This window comes from Elephantulus edwardii, unplaced genomic scaffold (genome assembly GCF_000299155.1).
Source record: "Elephantulus edwardii isolate Elephantulus edwardi_28Jun2011 unplaced genomic scaffold, EleEdw1.0 scaffold00055, whole genome shotgun sequence".
In the NCBI taxonomy this organism is placed as follows: Eukaryota; Metazoa; Chordata; class Mammalia; order Macroscelidea; family Macroscelididae; genus Elephantulus; species Elephantulus edwardii.
This window is the reverse complement of record NW_006399805.1, coordinates 2,635,846-2,654,327: the sequence shown is the minus strand read 5'-3', so window position 1 is coordinate 2,654,327 and position 18,482 is coordinate 2,635,846. Positions and strand designations below refer to the sequence as shown.

General features: G+C 46.8%; 1 protein-coding gene across 5 annotated transcripts in view; it reads left to right on the top strand.

Annotated features, from left to right (window-relative positions):
* PLXNA4 (plexin A4) overlaps window positions 1-18,482 on the top strand; it is a 461,826-nt gene that overhangs the window by 359,384 nt on the left and 83,960 nt on the right. For 4 of the 5 annotated variants that reach the window (XM_006887134.1, XM_006887136.1, XM_006887137.1 and 1 more), the window contains 4 exons: window positions 5,770-5,893; window positions 6,490-6,643; window positions 9,170-9,269; window positions 9,693-9,807. In XM_006887134.1, coding sequence (XP_006887196.1) covers window positions 5,770-5,893; window positions 6,490-6,643; window positions 9,170-9,269; window positions 9,693-9,807 — 493 coding nt within the window. The remainder of the gene's footprint in view (window positions 1-5,769; window positions 5,894-6,489; window positions 6,644-9,169; window positions 9,270-9,692; window positions 9,808-18,482) is intronic. The other variant, XM_006887135.1, reaches the window with a different exon arrangement.

Genomic DNA, 18,482 nt, shown 5'->3' with positions numbered 1-18,482 from the left:
ATCCAACTGGTACAGGAGAAGATTGCCCCCCTCCTTCTCCAGTGGAATATCTCGTGGATTCGAACTGCACACCTTCTGCATTGCAGCACAGCTTCTTCCCACTAGGCCACCAGAGCTCCCTGATGTCCACTATTCTTGAACCTGCTGTGACAGTCACTGTGTCCTTCCATCTGAACAAGGATCTTCCTCTCTTTCACTAACCTTCTACCTTTCCCAGCCTGATGCATTTTTCCAAAGACTGACCCCTCCTGACAGCAAGCCCAGAGAATATGAGAAGAAATGTCGCCATCCTCTCAAAAGCGCTCTGGTTGCACTTGCTGAGACGGATGTTTGTCCTTTTGGCATCCCATGGGATAGTGAGTACTCTCTGCCAACATCATAATTCAAGGACATGGATTCCTCTTTAGTTTTCCTTATTCATTGTCCAACTTTCAGACGTACAAGAAGAAATGGAAAATACTCTGGCTTGGGTCAGATGTACCTCGCTCTTTAAACTGACATCCTTGCTCTTTAGCACTTTGGAGTGAAGTCCTTGACAACAGATTTTCCACGGCAGCACGTCTTTTGATTTCTTTACTGCTGGTACCAAAAATGTTCATCGTGGATCCAAGTAAATAAAGTTGTTGACAGTTTCAGTCTTTTATCTATCCATCACAATGCTGCCTGATGGTCCAGTGGTGAAGATTTTTTATTTTCTTGATACTGTAGTATTTGGTCTTCTGCAGTAAATGCTTTAAGTCTTCTTCACTTTTCCATGAGCACGATTGTATCTTCTACATAAAGTGCAGGATTTTTATACAGCTTCTTTCAATATTGATCCCACATTTTCTTCACATAGTTCAGCTTCTTAAATAATTTTCTCAGCATACAGATTGAATAGGTATGGAGAAAAGATACAACTGTGTTGCACACCTTTCCTGGTTTTAAACCAAGCAGTGTTCCCTTGTTCTATTTGAACAAGTTCTTTTTGGTGTATGTATACATTTCCCATGAGCACAATTAAGTGTGCTGGGATTTCCATTCTTCCCAGTGTTATTCATAATTTATCATGATCCACACAGTCAATTGCCTAATGTCTTGTACCTTTTTATAAACAAGAACACTGAGGCACCAAGAATTTAAGTAATTTTCCCAAGATTGCGCAGCTGGATTGACTTGTTTTTAGATACTGTTCAGTTAGTCCAAACTCCTAATAACTCTATGTACAAGAGAACGAAACAGTGGCTGGGCCATCCTCACGGTTATTGCTGTGTTTGAGGCATTTTTGTAGCCACTGTGTCAGTCTACCTCACTGAGAGTCGTCTTCCTTTTCACTGACTGTATCCCAGGTATTATGTCCTTCTGCTGGTACTAGCTCTTCCCTGATGCCCAAAGTACAAGGGAGGAAGTGTCGCTCTCCTTCCTTCTAAGGAGTTTTCTGGCTGTACCTTTTCCAAAACAGATTCCTGGCAGCCGGTGATAGATTCAGTGTTCTTCTCCAATACCATCATTCAAAAGCATCTATTCATCTTTCGTTTTCCTTATTTTTTTATCCAATTTTCACATGCATATGAGGTGACTGAAAATACTGAGGCTTAAATACAGCGTCAGTCAGCCCTCACAATGACATCTTTGCTTTTCCACACTTAACAGGGATCTGCACCGATAATCTATACTGTGGATTTGACGCCAGATTTACCCGATGAAATCCATCATTTGATTTCTTGACTGCTGCTTTGATGGGCGTTGATTGCAGATCCAAATAAAATCAAGTCCTTGACATCAGTCCTTTCTCCATTTATCATGATGCTGCTTATTGGTCTAGTGGTGAGGAGTTTTGGGTTTTTTAGGCTGCAAAGCCACAGTTTGAAGGTTATCATCTTTAATCTTCATCAATAAGTGCTTCAAATTCTCTGTACTTTCAGCAAGCAAAGTTGTTATGTGCATTTTACCAGTTGTTAGTTAAACTCAAGTTGACAGAACTGAAGAAAATAAAATTCAAGTCCCAAGTTGCAAAACTGAAGGATTCTATACTGAGAGGAAAAACTTTAGAGCTGCACAGGAAGTATCAAAAGAGTCAGTGTCCCGAAAAGGATTGGTCAGTGTCCAGCCATTTTGGAAGGCAGCATATTTTCAAGAAACAGTAGTACTGAAGGAAGTAGTCCAAGCTCTGAAGACACTGGCCAAAAGCAAGATTCCAAGGACTCGTTGGAGGCAGCATTGGAAGTGTTCGCTCATTTGTGCCAAGAAATTTGGAAGACAGCTACTTGGCTGAAAGAAGTTCATAATCATGCTAATCCCAAAGACAGGTGATCCGATACAATGAGGAAATTAAGACCAATATCATTAATATCACATGCAAGCAAATTTATGCTTAAGATAATGAAAAAATTATTACATTAGTACATCAACAGGAAAGTGCCAAAAATGAAAGCCATGTTCAGAAGAGGACTTGGAATGCAGGATATCAATGCTGGTGCCGGCTGGTTCTTGGCTGAAAGCGGAAGATACCAGAAAGATATTTGTTTGTGTTTTATTGACTGTGCAAATGCATTCAACTGTGTGGATCATAACAAATTATGCACAACATTGCAAACAATGGGAATTGCAGAACACTTAATTGTGCTCCTGTGGAACTTGTACATAGACCAAGAGGCAGAGGTTCAAACAAAACAAAAAGACACTTCGTGGTTTATGGACAGGGAAGGTGTGTGCATCGGAATTCCATCCTTTGCTATACCTATCCGATCTGAATGATAATTACGTCATCTCCAAATCTAGGCTAGATGAAGATTATGACCTCAGAAAAGATACATTAACAACCTGTGATGTGCAGGTAAAGATTAGATAGAGTGTCTACAGTTATAAGCTATAAATGTCTTCCCTGGTGAGATCGGGGAAATGCTGGGGTGGCTGCAGGTTCTGCAAAGGGGTGTCCAAAAGCCCTAAAACCTGCCCACTGACTTTCAACTCTAATTCACCATGACCCTATAGGACAAAATAGAACAATGTCCTTCCATGGGATTTATTGCTTCTGAAAACCCACTGGAGGGTCAGCTCTGAGTTGCTTGCAACTCGACAGCACACAGCAACAACCATCTTCACCAAAGTAGACCGCCTCATTTTCTCCTATAGAGCAGTTGGTGTGTCCAAACCACTGACTCAACTTTCAGTTAGCAGCCAACCACTTTAGCATTGTACCACCAGGACGCCTTGCAGGAACGGCCGCGTGCAGCCACGTGAACTACTGAAGCTGCTGTCAGTGCTTGTCGGCCTCTCCCTGGGACCCCGCCCCCCCTCAGCCCAATGCCTTTGAACCGGCAGAGTCTCGCTTGTCTACTTGTACCTTCCTTTGGTATCTGCAGGTGATGTTTGTCCTAGAAGCGCTCCATTTTCCTCTCTCTTCATAATTTAATCAAAGACACTTCTCAGACCTCCTGATTGCTCTTGGAAATAGGAACTTCAAAGTTGGGGAGTCAGTGAATAATTTAAGCCTGCGCGGCTAGCTCTCTGGTCTGCTGTTAATGGGTGTAATAACACTATTAATAGCGATGTCAAAGCAGACACCCTGGAAAAGTCCATAACATTAGCTTAATGGCTGCAGGTAATGGAGTCCTCACAGAGGAGCCAGTCTGTGAAATTAACTTCCAAGACTTTGAGGAAGCCGCTCTTGCTGCCACCCGTTGGCCAGATCATTGGGGAGCACCAGTCATCAGGCAGATGACCAAATGCCTCTCTGGCCTTTGACTCCTGGGATGGGGTTTTCTAGAAAAGTCCTGGACAAACCTATCTTTGTCCCCAAAGTCAGTAATACTCGAAGCACTTAAAAATGGAAAGGAAAATAGTGTTTCAGCTGACAGAAGACTGATACTGTTAGGTGTACTAGGATGGATTCCACTCACAGCACAATCAGATGACAGAGCAGAGCTGAGCCGCCGTGTCTTGGGTGACGTCTCTAAGGAGCAGATTACTAGATCTTTTCTTTCATGGAGCTGTTTGTGGATTTGAACTGCTGACCTTTCAGTTAGCAGCCATGAGTTTAACTCTTCTACCACTAGGTTTCCTTTATAGAATTAGATAGTGCCTTTTAGATTCAAGTACGTGAGAGGCAAGTGGCCTCAGTATGCAGCCAGTGTGTGTGCCCCTCAGTGCCCAGGGTAGAAGCTTCAGACAAGTGGAACTCCACAGTCAAGAGGGTGGGCTCCAGTGTCCATCCTGGGTCATATACTGGGTCTCTTAGGGCAGAAGTTGACCTGGTGCCTTTAACCACTCTCCTCAAGACTTCCTTGCCTCACAACAGGTGCTTGGAGGGCACCTACCCGAGCGTTGCTGTTGCTCAAAAGCCTCACCACAGTCTGAGAAGCACTCAGTAACTTGTTGTTGTTGTTGTTGAGTGCCATCAAGTCATTTCTGCTGCATAGAACTGCCCCATCTACTGGCTTTCTAGGCTGTAATCTTTATGGGGAAGAAAGCCCTGGTGGTGCAGTGGTTTGAGGTTGAATTCACCAATGACTCCATGGGAAGAAGGGGTTCTGAAGTCTGCTTCTCAAAAGATTTCCGTTTGATGACACATCTATCCCCGGACCCTGTGTCAGCGTGTGAACATCTTCTGCCGGGGGTTCTTCATGGAACTCCGTGATGTTCTCAGTTATTACCTGTGTCTTTCACAGGCCTCTCATCATATTAGCAAGTGTTCTCCCTCCAGCCCCACCAGATTGGGTCCAGGGTGACACAATGCACCTCACACAAGATAGGAACACAAGTAGAACTGACATAGTAGCCACCACTACTATTGACCAGGAACTCCAACCCAGAGGACACCAGCCCAGTTCACCCTCTTAACTGTTGCCATGTGTCGGTGGACCCTTCCTTTGCACCTTTATTCCCACTTGTAAATTCTACCTGCTCGCACATGAGCAAGATAAGGAAATCAAATGTAATCAAACATCGTATCTTCTATTGAAAGTCATATATGGTAGGAGAGAATTATATTTAGTTCAGTGGTTGCAATATGTTTTTACTGTTGTTGTTGTTGTTGATTGCCTTTAAGTCAAGCGTGACTCATAGTGACCTTATGAACAAAAGGCCTGAAGCTCCTCTACAACTAATGACATTTATCCAAGTTCAGAGAGTTTCCAGAGGCATGTTGTTTAGGAAGTGGATGCCACTCCTGCTTTCAAACCTGTCATAGAATGTTATTGGTTGAGTCACCTGTGATGTATAGCGACCCTATGTATAGCATCTCTGAACCCTCCCCTGTCCTAAGCCAGTCTCACTAATTCTAACTCTCCAACTCCCATTGCCCCAGTTACTGTATCAGTCCGTCTTATTCGAGGTCTTCCTGTCCTATGCTGTCCGTCCACAAATTTTTTTGTCAGGCAAATTGTAGACTTTAGGAAGCCCAAAAGCGCCATGGGACCAGGAAGAGGAAGCTGTTCCTTCTGCCTATTTGTGGTCATGCATGGTCGCAGGTGAGAGGTGGTCGAGTTCTATCTAGAAGAATGAGTAGGAATTGGTTCGATTGGAAGATGGGGAGAGGGTAATCCAGGAGAGCTCGGTTTAGGATGGCTCTCAATCTCTGCTTTGTTCAACTACTGATGGCAATTTGTCAATTGTTACACTTTGCACCTGGGATATGACAGATGAGGACCAGCCATGGAGGAGGCACATCGAGTGTGAGGGAGCCAGGGTACACCGTGGTTGACATGTCTCAGAGCTGCTGGACGCGCTTGAGCCCAGTGTCTGATCAAGAGGTTTTCTCCTGGGTGACTTGGGGTCTGTCCTCCCCAGGTGCACCCGGAAGGAACGCTGTGAACGCTCCAGGGAGCCCCGCAGGTTCGCCTCGGAGATGAAACAATGTGTCCGGCTGACAGTCCATCCCAACAACATCTCCGTCTCTCAGTACAACGTGCTGGTAAGGGTCACCTCTCCCGGCACCGCGGAGATCTAGCCCTCAGTCATGTCCTCTGGATGTGAATTCATATCCACTGGGGGAAGGATGCAGATAGGAACCCAGGAAGACGCAATATACATATGGGGGGGGGGGGGACAGGGAGCCCAAGACATTGCAACTGGTCTTGAAGTTGGCAGAGGGTGAGAATGAAGTGTTCTCCCACAGAGTGAGAGAGGAGGAGAGAGGGCTACAGATGGTGCCCAAGTTTCTGCACCTCCATATCAGTGATTGACGTTGTCATTTTCCTCACAATTGGGAATAACTGAAGAGGTATTCAGGCAGCAGCCCCTCAGCCCTCTCCAACATTCCTCCCCACAAATCCCCCACAGAATGGGACCACACCCATTCTGGTTCTGGTGAAGTGTCTTGTGCTGTTCTTTCTACCTTCCACCATCACCTGTAAACAGATCTTGTGAAACATTGGTTCCGGCCTTCCCTGTGCTGATAGCACCTCTGGTCATTCTCACTGTACTTTTTCTCTTATCTCTCTTTCCTTCCATCCTTCCCTCCCTGATTCCATCCCATTACTCTCTGTGTCCCCCACCTCCTGTTCACAGCTGGTCCTAGAGACATACAATGTCCCAGAGCTGTCAGCAGGCGTCAACTGTACCTTTGAGGACCTGTCAGAGATGGATGGACTGGTGGTGGGCAATCAGATCCAGTGCTACTCCCCCGCGGCCAAAGAGGTGCCCCGCATCATCACGGAGAATGGTGAGCCGGCAGCAAGTGCTGGGATGGTCCTCCCGCCCAGAGGACATACAGACACTGAGGGTGTTAATGCAGGGAGGACCGGGGAGGAGGGGAGAAAGGGACAGGAGCATGGTGCAGGAAGTGGGGTGTAGTGTTGCTCCACTGCCCTGGGCATTGATGGTGGCCAGTCTTCCATCTCAGCGTCCAAGAATGACTCACACTAAAGGAAGAAGAGCTGCAGAGGAGGGGGAGGCAGGGCTGGAGGACAAGGCCAGGGCAGCACTCTGGAACTGCAGAGACTCGGCTGGAGCGAGGGGGGTGGAAGGAGAGTGGTGAGGGGAAGCGGGTCTGTGCAGAAGTGGGGCCTCAAGCATTATCAGGGTCTCAGCCCTCTGCTCCCACTGCGTCTAACCCGGACCCTGCCTTCCTTCACCCTTGCATCCCAGAGCTGCCCACTGTCTGTGGTCAGCTGCATCAGGAAGGACGGACTGGACAGGCTCCATGCTTGTGGGACAGGCCCGGCCCAGGCAGATAGACTCTGTGTTGTCCCTCCCATTTGGCCTGTCACATTTGTTCAGGGCTGATTGATTAATGAGACTCTCAGGGAAGGCAGAGCGAGGCTGGACGTGGGGCCAGGAGTCAGGGCTGTGAATTAAACATGGACCGCAGCTCCTCCCTGGCTCCAGCTGCGGATGCCAGGACTCCTGCTGACCCCCAGCCCTAAGCCTCCAATGGAGGCTGCATCCCCACAATGTGTCTGCAGAGGTGGGGAAGGAGCCTGTGTACACCCGCCGCAAAGCCTGCTGGGTCCCCGTGTGCAGCCTCAGTGAGAGGCCGCAAATCATCTTCCCAGTGACTAACGGGTGTATGAACGGATGTATGTGTGTGTGAGTGTTGTGTGTATGTACGTACACAAGCGTGCCTGCGTGTGTGTGTGGTGGTGTGTATATATGCATGTGCATATGTCCACATCTGTGAGGATGTGGGGGTATGAGTATGTTGTGAGTCTGTGTGTGCATGGGTGTTTTTGGATGTCTATAGTTTTGTGTTGGAAGGAGGAGTGGTATCCACTTCCATAATAGCTTGCCTCCGGAAACCCTATGAACCTGGAGAGAGGATGAAAGGCACCCAAGCGTTGAGGACTCTCCTTCATAGGGTCACTATGAGTCACCTGTGTTTTGACGGCATTTAACAACAACAACAACAACGTTTTGTGCATGTCAGTGTTTCAGTAATTGTTGTTGTCATTACTGTATATCTTTGAATTGGAACCAAACCATAGCTGACCCTACAGCCGGTTTTCAGTAGCAGTTAATTGCGTGGGAGGAGATTGCCCATTTTTCTCCTGGGGAGCAGCTGGTGTGAACTCAAACCATGCACCTTTGGGTTGCTGGTACAACTCCTTGCTACTAGACTGCCAGAAAGTGGTCACCATTTCATCTTGCTTGGCTCCACAATCAATACTCATGGCACCTGCAGGAAGGAGATCAAAGACAAATTAAACATTGGGTAAATTTGTTGTCAGGAACTTCTCAAGAGTGCTGAAGAGCAATGATGTCAGTCTGGAGACTAAGTTGCCCCTGATATATGCCATGGTCTTCGCAATTATTTGTTATGTATCAAAGAACTGGACAATGGATAAGGATGATAGAAGAATTGATGCCTTTGAGTTGTGCTGAAGAGTATTGAACATACCATGGACTGCCAAGAGAACAAACGGGTCCGTCCTGCAAAGGGTTAAACCAAGCTGCTTCCTGGCTGACGAGGATTTTAAAGTTCCATCTGACATATTTTGGCCATGGTGCCAGGAGGGATGAGTCCTTGGAGAAGGACATCATCCTTGGAAGGATAGAGGGACAGCAAAGGAGAGGAAGACCCTGGATGAGATGGATTGACATAGTAACTGGGATAATGAGGTAGGTGTGTCAGAGACAGTGAGTCTGGCTGAGGATAGGACCAAGTTCAGAGCTCTTGTGCCTAGGGTCGCTATGAGTCACAGGCAACTTGCTGGCACATAACAACAACAATGTTTCTGTTTGTGTATGAGTGTGTTTGTATATGTGTGTGCTTGAGTGTGATTGTATGAGTACTATTATGTCTGTGGGTGTGTAAGTGTATGGGCTGAGTGTGTATCTCTATATGAGTGTGTGTGTGTGTGTATGCATGAGCGTGCATGTGTATAAGTAGGGGTGTGTGTGTAAGCATATGCATGTCTGTGTGTATGTGAGGGTGAGTGTGCTTGTGTGTGTGTATGCATGAGTGTGTGTATGAGTTGTATTTGTGTGAATGTGTCTGTATATATGTACTTTTGTATATGAGAGTGTGTGTGTGTGCACGCGCACGCATGTGGGAAAGGCGAGGAGATGGGAAGAGGCCTATGATAGAATATGGGGGGTACAACACTGCACCATTTCTGTGGCTGTTCCCGGGTGCCCTGGGGCTGGGCCCTGAGGAGCCAGTCCATTAGAGTTGGGCAGGGCCAGGCTGTCCTGCCGCAGGAAGTGTTCCTCCTGGTGCGACCCTCACCGCTATGGCTCTACCTTACAGGAGACCACCATGTTGTCCGGCTGCAGCTCAAGTCCAAAGAGACCGGCATGACTTTTGCCAGCACCAACTTCGTCTTCTACAACTGCAGCGTCCACAACTCGTAAGTCTGCAGCCCCCGCTCAGCGCCTGCTCCTGTGAACAAGATGGGAGATGTGTGGGTGGAGCCTCGTCCTTGATCCTGGGAGGAGACACCTGGAGAGACTCCCTAAGGCGTCCCCACATAGAGGCCACACCCCGGGAGTAGTCTGCCTGCTGCCTTGATGCCCATAGTCGGAGAAGGGATGAAAAGAAAATGTGAACTGCTGAGGCCCCGGAGAGAGAGCTATCAGCACCGTGCGTCATGGGTAGAGACCAGGGATTGTTCACCTCGTAGAGAGAAAGGGGATAGATTTGCACAAGCTCTGCCCTCTTGAGCAGTGGTATCAGTGGAGGCTCCTCTCATTATTAGAAATGTTTTACTGGATGATGGAGGTAGAAAGGCTTTCTGGGTTCCAGAGCTGTGTCTCTTCTCCCCCTGTGCCAGGTGCCTGTCCTGTGTGGAAAGCCCTTACCGCTGCCACTGGTGTAAATACAGACACGTCTGCACTCATGACCCCAAGACGTGCTCCTTCCAGGAAGGTCGTGTGAAGATGCCAGAGGTAAGTCCTGACAAGCCAGGCCAGTGGATGCCCTGTTCCCATGAGCCTGGGCAGGTCTCCTAGAAAGAAAATTCAAATTTCAAGAAAGAAAGAAAGAAGCAACAACCAAAGCCGAAACCAGGTGCTCAGTCTGCTTTGGAGTTTATCAAAGAGGGCGCCTCTCGTGCACTTTGGGCTCTCCTCCCCTGCAAGATCCTCCATGTACCGAATGAATTGTAAATTCAGAGATGTGTGTGTCCTAAAAACATGAAGGCATGGTAGTACAAAGAGAGATGAGAGAGGATGGTCCATTCATTAGCCAACTTATTCTCTCCCAGTCTGGGCGACTGGAGTATGAGCTCTAGGGTGACAGCCCCAGGGGAAGGCTTTTGCTCTGTATGGGCTCTGGGAGAAGGTCTTTGTCTTTTCTTAACGTCTGTAGACATGGCATCCCTTGGATGCCTCCATGTTTCTTGGCATCAGCCTTCCCTTCGAGGAGGATTGCAAGTGCAAAGGCCCTGGGGCCACAGGATGTGCTCCATCCAGCCCTTTCTTGCCTGTTGTTGCAGAGGTCCTTCTAGTAACTCAAGATTCAGCACAATCCTGTGGGTTGTATCCTGCCTCAGGAACCTCACAGAAGTTACGATTTACAACACACAGGATCATTACATCTGGTCATAAGGTAGAGAATAATGACATGATACTGAGAATCACTGGGTTTGGGTTTGAGTTTGAGTCCTGGGTATCGTGGCCCACACAGGTTGGCATGTCTCTTGGGCAGACGTATTTCAGTCCATGATGCTGAGCCAGACTTAAGTCTGTTAATAAGATGGAACGTCTCTATTCCCTCCTGATTCTCATTATCCTTCTTGAAGACAATTGGTCTTCTTAATAACATGCTTTTTAAAACTTGAGTTATTTTCTTTCTTCGAAGATACAGCTGCAAGCAGGGACCTCAGGAAAATGGGCATAAACATACTTTGGATGGGCTCACTGTTGCTCTGATGTGATTGTGTTTCTTATAAGGCCATTGGCCCTGCCATCCAGCCAGTAGCCCTGAAGAGTGGTAACTTTAGAGTGCTTCTATTCAGAACGAGAAAGCTAGTTAAAGGTGAGGTACAGGGTTTCGTGGATGTGGTTGATCACAAAGCATTTGTGCCCTTCAGGGAGTGTGAGTCTAGTGTTCATGTTGATTTTCTGCTTTCTGTCACGAAGGCAAGAGGGATGTGACCCCCATGGATGGCAACTAAGGGTCAGTCCTGGCACAAAGACTCTGATAAAAGCAGTTCACTGTCGCCAATCAAGACCTGTCCCTTGAGCATAGATAGGGTCAGCAGTGCTTGCTGACCACCAAAGACACGCAGGGGCCCAGGAAGCCACTTGCGCTTGTTTTAGTATGAAATCTGCAAGTGTCTTGATGAGGACAGAGACAAAGAACTCTGAGTCTCCCCCGCTTCCCAGTCTGGGTTATCCAGCAGGGATTTTGAATGTGCTAAGGCCCGTGGAAGAAAATAAAAGTGAAAGTAATTGAGCTCTCTGCTGGATTTCAAAGGCCCCTGATCATTTAATTACCTTAAGGAGGTTTTCAAATTTCTGCTTTTCCTTTCTTGTTTATGTCTCTTGTCCCGAGCTTCTTTCTTTTGAATATATGAAAGGCATTTGCATCTGCTGTTCAGAAAGAGGAAGGAAGAACTAGCAGAGAGGCAGAAAACAGCCTACCATGCCTCTCGGTCCAACTCAGGGATCCCCATGGAAGAATGAAGTGCTTGAGGACCCAAGACTGCTTGACAGGAACAAAACTTCTTAATACGTGGTATGAATGACTAACACGCTCGTTCAGAGGCTAGCTGAAAGGCTGGGTGTTCTAGCCTGCCCAGAGACACCTCAGTAGGAAGACCTGTCAATCTATTGCTGAAAAACCAGCCGTTGAAAACTCCATGAAGCACATTTCTACTCTGACACACAGGGTCGCCCTGAGTTGGAATCATTTCAATGCCAACTGGTTTTTATTTGCAGTATTCCACCACTCATCTGCCAGTTTGTCGTGCTGGGTGGCTTTTGTGTCTTACATGTGCTGGTTACCACCGCTGTTTCAAATACCAGCAGGTTCATCCATGGGGGGACAGAGTTCAGTGAAGCCTCTAGACTAAGACTAGGCGGAAAGGCCTGGTGAGCTGCTTCCCATAATCACCACCAGAAGCTTCATAGATTACAGCAGAACACTGTCCATCTTGCTTTTTTTGGACACGTCATCACTGATGTGAGATGAGGCACTGGTGGAGGACATCATGTTCAATGAAGGACAGAGTCAGTGACAGCAAGGAACTCTGGGTGAGATGAATTGACCCAACAGGTGTGACAGTGGACTTGAAAATGCCAGCAGTGGTGGGAATGCTGTAGACCTGCCAATGTGGTGTTCTGTTAGACATGAGGTCACTGTGAACTGGAAGTGACTAGACAGCATCTATGTTGGTCATGCTCTCTCCATCCAGCTTGTTTTCTCTGCGGCATTAATGAAAGGAGTCACAGCATTTCCTAGGATACAATGTCGGGGGCCCTGGTGTGGATGGAATTGTGTCCCCCAAAATATGCATTGATATTTCTGTTCATAGGGTCACTACGACTCAACGACACTTAACAGAAACAACAACATTTCTGTTCTTAAACATGTGGATATAATTCCATTTGGGAATAAGATTATCATTATTTTAAATGAGGCCAAATCAGTGGAAGGTGATTTTAAACTGGCCACTTTTGAGATACCAGCATACCTAAGAAATTGTCTATGTTTTGTTCAAGGCCACTGCCAAATATCACCCAAAAAGCAGCTCACATGGATATTTTTTTAGTTTCTCAGTGCACATAAGAGTTATGTGTATGCCCTGTGTTTGTCTACTAAATATGCATTAGCATTATAAAAGTATTTTAAATATTTAATCCCAATATCCCAATATGTGACACAGAGACATGTGGTGAGCACATGCTATTAGAAAAGCAGTGCTGGTAGACTTACTCAATGCAGGGCCGCCACAGACCTTTAATTTATACAAAATGCAGTACCAGCCTAGTGCAGTGAAACAAGGTACAAAGAGAGCAGATGAAGTACAGAATGGAGGAGGCACACCCAGAGATCCCCAAGGAGTGCCCAGAAGAATGCTAGAGAGACCAGAACAATGATTTTACACAGAACGGACGAGAGCCAGCACCCAGACTTCCAGTGTCAGCCATCTAAACAATAATAGGTTTCTGTTCATTAAAGCTACTCTGTGGTAATTCTGCTGTAGCAGCACTAGAAAACCAAGACAGCTCCCCCAAAACAAAGAGGCCTGGGTGATACGACCAAAAGGAGGACACAGAAGTGGATGAGCTCATTGCCCTTTGAGTATTTCCATTGAATGTGGACTGAGTTACTACGAGCCCCACAGTGTAGGATCACAGCATCTCCCATCTCGTGACTGGATAGAAGGAACCTTACCTCTTCTTCTTAGATGTTTATTCTGAGAAAAGGAAGCCCTAAGGGTCCTGTCTGGTCTAAGCTTACAGTTTGGGTTCCATCCAGTTTAAAATAAGGAGAGGGTGACCATGGACGAGGAGGATAAAGCAGAGTTGCCTGTCCAACAGTGGCGACGTAGCAGCCTCGTCCAGAGGGAGTATCCCCAAAGGGAAAAGATAAATAAGCGTTTGTGGACTTCTGGCTGAATCCAGCCTTTTCAGGGCAGTGGAAAGAGGTAATTATCCTCAGCGCTTAGAAGAAAACTCTTGGTATTAAAGGAGGACTTTTTTTTTTGGGGGGGGGGTTGGTGTTTGTTTATTTTGTACTGTTAATCTGTATTGTAGGAAGAGATGGTATCAGGCCTAAGGTGTAATAAGAAAAATAAAAAACAATTCTTTGCAAAGAGATTTTATAGAATATTCCAGACATGGTGCTCTGTCTCCTTTTGGAGAACGTGGTAATCACATATCTAATGGACCCTGAAGCTCTGCTGTGATGCCACCACTCAGCATTCCTCATGCAGTTTCTAAGACTACCAAGCCACAAAGCACTGTGAGAAGTTTAAAGCTACAGAAGACAGAATAGGCCCTGAAGGACCTAGCTATGACTTTTTCCATCTCTAAATAGGGCCATTTGTCCACATGATCTGTTGCTAGTTGCCATACCGCCCAAAGCGCCAATGGGTGGCAACTCTAGAATACAAGGACACATCAGGTCTACAGATCTTTACGATCCATACGCTTGAGTCCCCTATGGCAGCTATCCTATAATGACTTCCAGACTCCGGCTTCACCTTCCACCGCTGTATGGGACAACAGTGTTGTCATCAGCTAATTGTCAAAAGTCAATTGCCAGGCCTTTCTTCCTAGTCTATGTTAGTCTGGAAGATCTGTTGAAACCAGTCTGTTATGGCGGATCCTCTCAGCATTTGGAATACAAATAGCATAGCTACCAGTATCATGGCAGCACACAAGCCATCATCATATGCCAGAGAGACCGACGAGCCCTGGGCATGATCTCTGAGGTTCTGTAATTGTGAGGGGAAATATGTCGAGCAACACCTGAAAGAAATACATGGCCAGGAATCATCATTCCGAGAGAGCATCAATCAGGTCAGGGCATGGGCTGTCCACTGTTACTTAGAGCTAGGGGTCAGGTACCTGGCAAGCAAGGTAAGCAGGGATTGACTCGTGCTTACTAATGTCGCACATGAACTTGTTGACTATAGTTTATTAAACAAGTACAGGTAAGCCCCGGCTTACCTAACTTAGTACTCTGTTCCTGTCGAGAATTCTGTGGGGAGGTGGTGTAGGATTTGGAAATAGACAGATGCTAGCTGTACCTGGACAAAGTCACTGATGTGATTAAAAAATGTGCACTTATTCATTACAGGTTAAAAAGTGATAAATTGATGCTTACCTTGTTTGTTGAGTGATTGGACACTGAACGTAGCGTCAGCCCTAATACTACATGTGGAAGAAAGGTTTACCACCTTGGTTCTTTAGGAAAGTGCACAACCCAAGTGACCATCAGCAAGCGATGGATAGAGAAGCTCTGGTATAGTCACACAATGGAATACTATGCAGCACTGAAAAACAAGGAACTCATGAAATAATACCGAAAATGGATGATCCTAGAGGACATTATGCTGAGTGAAATATCTCAGTCACAAAAGGACAAATATTACATAGGGCCATTGTTGTAAAATGAGACTGACATCAGGGTTGCGGGAAGACAGAGAAGGAGGGGAGGAATGATGTATACTGCATTTAAACAGATAAGGGAGAGAACTGTTTAAAAGGGATATATGATTGGGTATTATTGTCATGACAGGAGTCCAGAATGAAGGCTGAACAGTAGAGTGGACTTGCGGGGAGGGGTTGCGTAACAATGAAAGAGTTTTTCTTTTACTTTTCAAGGAGAAGAATGAATTGGGGTGTAGGGGGTGGGCAGGGAGAAAAGTGCAAAATGAATGATTGGAAACCCTAAGTCTGTAAACCTTCATTAAGATTAATTTTTTAAAAATCATTAAAAAAAGGAAAATGTTACGGAGTTGGAAGAGAGACAGACAGCAGTCTTATATAAGCAGAATCTTTGATGTGGTGAAAAAAATATGCAAGCGTTCAGTTGCTCATTGGACCATCTCGCTGCTTGAAGGGACGATCATTGTCAGCCCCACACCGACATCCAGACCCAGGCCCACCGTCCTGGTAGAAGGGTGAGACCAGGTCCAGCAAATTTTCAGGAGGTCCCTGGTCCCCATTGCCCTCCAGCCCACCCCTCACATTGAGTGTGAGGTGTAGACAGGGCCCTTTGTTAGCCTCAGAGAGGCTGCCAGCTGGCTTCTCATCTACATGGTGCCATCTTGAATCCCAGGAAGGCTTTCATCTGTGCGTCTTCCAGTTTCAACACTGCCTTTGTCAGCTTTCACTAGGGGTGTTGAATTACCTCTTTTTTTCTTTCTTCCCCCCCACCCCAAACAAAAACTACATTCAGGGGAAGTTATTGGTCTGGAACAGAGAACTGGTCAATCATTGTTGTTATTATATTAATGACAAAGTAGTGTAACCACAATGATAGGAAATAGAACACCTAATAACATATGTTGTTTGTAGTCACGCTATTCCGATTACGAGGAATGATTTTGTTTCAACTAATGATGGCATAGTGACAACAACCCTGGCTCTTCAGATCAGCTGCCAGATCTCAGGTACCCGCTAGAAGGAGAGGGGGAGCCACGTGAGGACAGAGAGGGTGACAGGGTCTTCCTGTCCCCACACCCCTTCTCCCGTGTCACAGAGTCTCCTCCTGGCCACCCGATGGCCTGGCTATTCACTGGACCAGGTATGGACAGGGCCATGGCCTCGCCTCACCTGGAGATGCTGCTAGTACCTCAGTGGCTTTGGAATTCCCAGGCCCCTCCTGCAAGCTGGTCAACCTTCTCACCTGCCTGTACACTTAACGATGGTGATTTTGGGGAGACAAAGGCCAGTGTTCATGAAAAACCAAATCCAATGACCAAGAATTGTCCTAGATGAGATGAACATCCTGCCACTGAGCTGATTCTGACTTATGACAATCAGCCACTGGGTTTCTGAGTCTGTAAGTCTTTCCAGGAGGAGACAAGCTGTCTTTCCCTCTTGGAATAACTGGTAGATTTGAACTGCCAGTCTTCAGGATAGAAGCCCAGGTGACACACTAGGTCAGTGGGCTTCTTTGCATGTCATTAAACTCCCCTGCCATCAGTTCAGTTCTGACTCTCAGAAATCTTCCATGAGTGTTGTTGTTGTTGTTGTGATGGTGGTGGTAATTGTTGTTGTTATTGTGGACCATCAAGTCAGAACCAACCTGTAGCTGCTCCTCTGTCGAGTTTTCTGAGGCCGTTTATCACACGGGAAGAGATTGCTTATCCTTCTCCCGCAGAGCGGCTGGTGGGTTTGAACCACGTGCCTTTGAGATGGAAGGCAGTGCATCTTTCTCCTTTGACACTTCCTGTAGATTCAAACCACTGATCTCTCCGCCTTTGAGTTAGTCCACTAAGTTGTGTACTAAATGCAAACCAAGACCACAGTGAGATCCTCCTTCACACCATTAGGATGGCTATTGTCAGAAACGAGAGAAGATGACAAGTGTTGGACGAGCGATGGAGAAATTACACGTGTCATGCGATGCATATAAAGGATGTAAAATGATGCAGCCACAGTGGAAAATGTTTAGTGGATCCTCAGAAAGTTAGACCTGAATTACCATCTGACCCAGGAGTCCCTGCCTTACCCGTTCAATTGTTCCTGAAAGCTTGGAGATTCCAGGGGTGTCTTAGAAGACCTGGTGGCTTCTTCTGAAGAATCAGCCACTGAAAACTGCGTGACACACGGATTTCCTCTGACAGGCGTGAGTCCCTGTGGGAGGGGCTCTAATTCCACAGTAACTGGTTTTGTCGTGTCATCCGGCAAATTCACTCCTAACTGTAGACCCAGAGGAAGTGAAGGAAGCAGGGCGAACAAACACATCTACTCCATATCCTTCGCCACCTTATCCACAGTAGTCAAAGGTGCCCACAGCCCAAGTGTCTGACAACAGATGAACGGATAAACAAAATGCAGTGTGTGTACCATAGAGCATCGCACGGCGAAGGGGAAATGAAGTCTGATCAATACCATGCCATGAATGACCCCTTGAAAAAGCTTTACACTGTGTAAAGTAAGTCAGAAGGATATTGTATGATCACACTTATGTGATATAACCAGAGTAAGTGGATTCAGAGAGATAAAAGAGGGCCTAACATTATGGGGGAAGAGGAGAAATGAGAAGGAAAAAAGAAAAAAGAATTTGTCTGCAATGGGCTATTATTTCTCATCTGGACTTGAAAGTGGAGTGAGCAGTGTGTCTGGCCCCCGTATGGGACGACATTGCTGGAAGGCTGCAGCCCATCTGGCCCACAGGTGTGCAGGTTCAGACAGAGGGGGTTCCCAGTGAGCTTTCTGAGCAAGTTCAAAAGAGAGCACTTTTAAGATTCGAGAAGCCAAGGTGATTTCTAAAGCTAGGTTTCCCAAAGCTGGGCTCCCGAAGATCCGCTCACACCGCACCCAACCGAGAAGACAGCCAGGACCGGTGTGATGGCCACATCCCTTATGTGACTGAAGGGCTGCCAACAGCAGGAAAAACAGTAGCCCAGACGAATGCTTGCCCTGAGCACAGAAATGGCCCAAGGCCTTGCAATAGGGCCAGGTCAAGGTCATTCACCCACAGAGGTCTGGATGGAAACCCACAGTCAAGGCAGCCCTAATTCGCCGTAGTTGGCCTCCTTTCTATGGAGGTCTTGTTCCTGGAACCGGAGCTCTCAAGCCCCTCACCCTCCCTTGGAGAACAGAGTGAACCCCGACTCAAGACGGAGCCCCGGCCCCTCCCCCTCCCCTGCTCCAGGTATTCAATTATGGGCTGCCAGTCCTCAGACACTTGCACTTTCCATCAATCTCATGCCCCCGCCCCCCATAAGGTTATGGGTATTTCCTTTCTATATTATTACTTTGCTCTCTCCATAAACCAGCCCATCGTAGATCACACTAATGGCATTATAAACTTGGGCAACAGCAAGAAAATATATGGTGCGTTACAGTTTTGTATTGGGCCATGTAGATTGGAGCAGGTGAGTGTAGATGTGAGATTTGGTGGGGACCTGGACAGGCTCAGGCCTGAGGTGGGG